The sequence below is a fragment of the Propithecus coquereli genome, unplaced genomic scaffold, assembly GCF_000956105.1.
Source record: "Propithecus coquereli isolate 6110/MARCELLA unplaced genomic scaffold, Pcoq_1.0 Scaffold487, whole genome shotgun sequence".
In the NCBI taxonomy this organism is placed as follows: domain Eukaryota; kingdom Metazoa; phylum Chordata; class Mammalia; order Primates; family Indriidae; genus Propithecus; species Propithecus coquereli.
Genome location: NW_012150696.1, coordinates 1,367,635 through 1,372,084, shown reverse-complemented (window position 1 = coordinate 1,372,084; position 4,450 = coordinate 1,367,635). Strand labels below are relative to the sequence as shown.

The 4,450-nt window shown below is 44.1% G+C and overlaps 1 protein-coding gene across 1 annotated transcript in view; it reads right to left on the bottom strand.

Annotated features, from left to right (window-relative positions):
• The window catches only part of KIAA1467 (KIAA1467 ortholog), a 37,764-nt gene extending 33,570 nt beyond the window's left edge, over positions 1–4,194 (bottom strand). The window contains exon 1 of the mRNA XM_012655802.1: positions 4,126–4,194. Coding sequence (XP_012511256.1) covers positions 4,126–4,162 — 37 coding nt within the window. The 5' untranslated portion in view covers positions 4,163–4,194. The remainder of the gene's footprint in view (positions 1–4,125) is intronic.
• Positions 4,195–4,450: the final 256 nt, after the last annotated feature.

Here is a 4,450-nt window from a genome sequence, read left to right as displayed (position 1 = left end):
GCTTGAGCCCAGGAGTTTGAGGTTGCTGTGAGCTAGGCTGACGCCACGGCACTCACTCTAGCCAGGGCAACAAGCGAGACTCTGTCTCAAAAAAAAAAAAAAAGAAAAGAAAAGAGGGGAAGAAAATAATAAAACAATTCTAAAAAAGAAATCCTATTGGAATCAGCAAAAAGAGTAACATTGCTGAAAACACAGAGACAAAAAGGACAGACTAGTGAAAATTAAGCAAAATGAAATGGAAATAAAAAGGGCTAGCAGTTCTGAGCACTTATTACATATACTCTTGCAAGCCCTTTTAATGTTTGTCTCAGTAAGTCTTCATAACAACTCTTTGAGGTAGAGACATTATCATCTTCATTTTCAAAACAGGAAGCTGAGGCGTGGAAGTTCCAGCAACTGACCCACAGTTATACAGAGTAAGTGACATGCAAGGATTTGAACCCAGTCTGGCTCTAAAGTCTGTACCTATGTGCCTCCCACGGAAAAAAGATCAAGGCTTTAAAAAAGACTAGAAACAAAGTTACAGATATTGAGAACAAAGGTGAGCTAATATATGCATAACCAAAGAGAACAGAAGAGAAAATGGAATCAAACACAAATATTTAAAAGAGATACAAAAAAAAGTTCCCACAATAAAGCAAAACCTAACACGGCAGAATAACGGGTACACAGAGTCCTGGGAAAAACTGATAGAGAATGATCAATACTGGAACATATCCAGTACAGGCACTGGACTTCAAGGACAAAGAAGGAATTCTACGAGCAGCCAGGCCAAAGGAAAAAGAATCGAGTCACTAATGATGGGAACAAAAATCAGGCTGACTTCTTCACAGTAGCATATAATACTAAAAGACAATGGAGCAATACCTAAGAAGTCCTCCAAGACAGAACATGTGGTGTGAAGTCCAAGGACTGATCTGGCCATGGTATGTTGGAAGTACAAAGGTAAGCATGCAAGAACTCAGAGCCATCATACTCTTGTGCCTTTCTTTAAATCATAGAAGATTAGGGCCAGTTCTTGACCAACATTTTGAGAATAAATAAATACTTTTATACTAATACATATTTTTTCAGACAGTGCAAAAACAAACCTCAGCTTAATTATTACAGACTGCAAGTTTTGATTAGAGATATCCCAGATAATATTTTTTTGCTATCTATTCACAGAAAGACGACAAGAAGAGAATGAAATACAAAGAAGTCCATCAACTTGCCTTAAGTCATAGGCTGAAGAGCTAGACACCAAATCCAAGCTTCTAAGCTTGGGGCACTCAGCACCCACTCTCTTCCCTGCTTCTTTCAACTGCCACCCAGATTTTTAATGAATGAAAAGTTTTCAAAGAATAAGGAAGAAGGCACTGATTTCATAATACATCAATATAAATGAGCTTTTCACAGCTATTACTTTTCCTCTTAGGAAGACTGAGGATGCTGATTAAATGGCATTTTCAACACGGTATAGAGGAAAACACAAATAGGAAAGTGATGCAATTATACCCTCCCCAAATTTTTCCAGGAAAATATACTAAAACATATACTGTACTATAGCATATACTATACACTCTACCGCAACTAAAAGGAAATAATTCATATCATGGATTAGTTTATCCAAGGGCACATAATTACTCTAAGTTACATATCATAAAACAAACCGTAACAAATCATTATGCTCTGATATCTCTGCAGTGTTTGACATTCAAACTTTAAAACAGCCTAAAAACATAATTACACGATAAGAAGTCCCACAGGCTTTATGAATGTCACATTGTCCTTCTGCTACTAATTAACCTCATTTTATGTACCTGAGCCAAACGTCTTTCCATCCTGAGCTCAGTGAAAGGGTTTCAGGAAAAAAAAAAATACATTCCCAGCAACTGCTCCTTCATTACAAGATTACTGAGATCTGCCATTAGCTCACTATTACATCAGGCCTCCCTTCAGGTATCACATTCATAAATGATCATGGTGCTAATGATAGAAACAGCTAACACTTATTGATAATAATTCACATGTCAGAGAGTAATAGACCTCTTTAGTCCATCTATCTCTTTTACTATTCCAAATAGCCCTAGATGGTAAACACATAGTAGAGTGTGTGTCATATAGTGAATGTTCCATAATAATACTATTATTATAGATGAGTAGCTAATCAGGTGAAGACTGGATTTGACTCATGCTCTTAGCCACCACTCCATTCTGCTTTCCCCACACATGAAAATAGCAAGGCTGCTAACTAAGGGAACATGACACAGTAGTCCAAACAGGATAACACTCTCACAGCCCCAATTGCACAGTATCCAAAATGAGCTATATGAAAGCAACTTCTACCTAATATAAAAGCCAAAAATTGTATTTTGGGTGGAGGAGAGAAAGGGCAAGAGGGAGACTAGAAAAAGTACAAGCGGGAAAAAAAACCCACAACACACAAAAGAACATATGCCTACTATACCTGGGCCTAAAAAAGTATCAAGCATACCTCACTGCTCAAGACCAAGCTACCTTCTAAAAAGGCCCAAGGAGTGGGCTGTGGGAATCCTTTACCTATTCTATCAGCTGACCAAGTTACTACACCCGAATCCACCAGGGAGTAATAATGCCACAGCCTCGGGACAAGAGAACACAAAAGAGCTCAAGAGTTTCTAAAGCAAGATTTTCTAGCATTCTCATCCTCAGAGAATAACAATGACCTATGCTGAAATAAAACAAGGACTCTAAAAGAAAAAAAAAAAAAAAGAAAGCTAAATATGTCTGATACTGCATTACCCCTTCGGGAGAATATCATTCTACACAAAGGATATACAAGTCTACTCTTTTCAAAGTAAATTAATCCTTTTAATTTAGGTAAGGGGACATCTCTGCCATTTAATCCCAATGTTATATGCATATTCCAAGACAGATATTATCAGTGTTTCTTCCAATGTTCTAATGGCCCGTACAGGGAAAAAAAAAAAATCTAAGGTCATGAAGTCTAAGGACAAGAATGCAAATTCATACCCAACCCAGTGTCATCCAAGGCACAAGGCTTGTTTCAGTGTAGCAGACTGGAAACTCCCTGAGATCAACTCCCTGCAACCCATGGTGGCTACCCACCCAACACCCAATACCCCTTTCTAACCATGCCAGTGAAAGCAACTGCTTTTCCCTCTATTACAAGCTATCAGCAAACAAATGTTTATAGCTCAATGCTTAAACTTTATTTTGGTAGAGCCATAATTTTTTCTAAGGCCTTAATGTTTGAAATTTACTTGGGCAGAATATATATACTTCTATTAAAATAGCAAGCTTCTAACAACAGTACAGTCTCATTCTGGAGGTTTAAGAGAGGGGAAAAAAAAAAAAAAACTAATTTGGAGCTGCTGCCCAAAGTACTGAATCAGCTCTGGAAGTTGTCATCGCCAGCAGAGCTTCCTTAAAGAATATTCCATACGTTATCTGCAACTTATAGGTGCCAAATCATTTCTCATGCTCAGTCTCAACAGCCGGAGACTGACCGAGGGGAATCAAAAGCTATGGATCTAGCACTCTAAGACCCCTGACGTTCAAGGCCAGGCTTTCCCAATACTGTTTGTGTGACCTTGGACAATCCAATTAGCCAAATAACTCTCATTTTCCTCTTCAGTAAACTAGGAAGGGAAATACCTGCCCCACCTGCCCCGCTGCGTCGCTGCTGTCATTAAGTGGCGAGGCCGCTCACTCGCCGTCTCCTGCCCACTGCACCGCCCAGGTCCAGCCCAGGACAGAAGGAGCTGGAGTCCCCGCGGCGCTCGGGGAAGGATGCTCCCCTCACCAGCCCTCCCGCTGGGACGCCGGCGACTCGCGCTCTGACATTTACCGCCGTGGCAGCGCCCGCCCGCTCCGGGACACCTGCCCCGCGCGCACGGTCTGTCCCCTCGAGACTCCCAGGTTCGCCAGCGACCCCTGCCCCGCTGGGCGCCCCTCCCACTCCGCGGTGGAGCGCGGACCCCAGCCCGCGGGGGCTGCACCCGCCTCGCCTCCGGGCGCCTGCAGCTCCGCTTGGGTTGGGGCCAGGCCCCGACCGGCCCCGACAGGCCTCGCCCCAGAGCCTGGCCTCCCGGTCTCCCCAAGCCTGGGGGGCAGGATGGGCGCGAGGCTGCGACTCCTTACCCGGGAGCTTGAGCGCCCTGGACAGCACGGTCGCCATGGTGGAGGCCCCGATGCGCGTGCGCGCGCCCGCGTCCTGCCGGGAAGTGTAGTTCGGAGCGCGCGGCGCGCGGAGCTGGGACCTGGGAAAGTGGGACCTGCCAGGGCGCGCAGCCGGGAGGAGGCGACCTGCTGCAGCAGCCACGCCCACATGCGCGCTCTGCAGCCTCTTCTCCTGCCCTACCCTGGCCCTGGCAAGTCACTTCACCACTCAGTCTCGCTTGCTTCATCAGCCAGATAAGGGAGATAATATCTACCCCATAGACTTGCAGTGAAAAATGGAATGAGA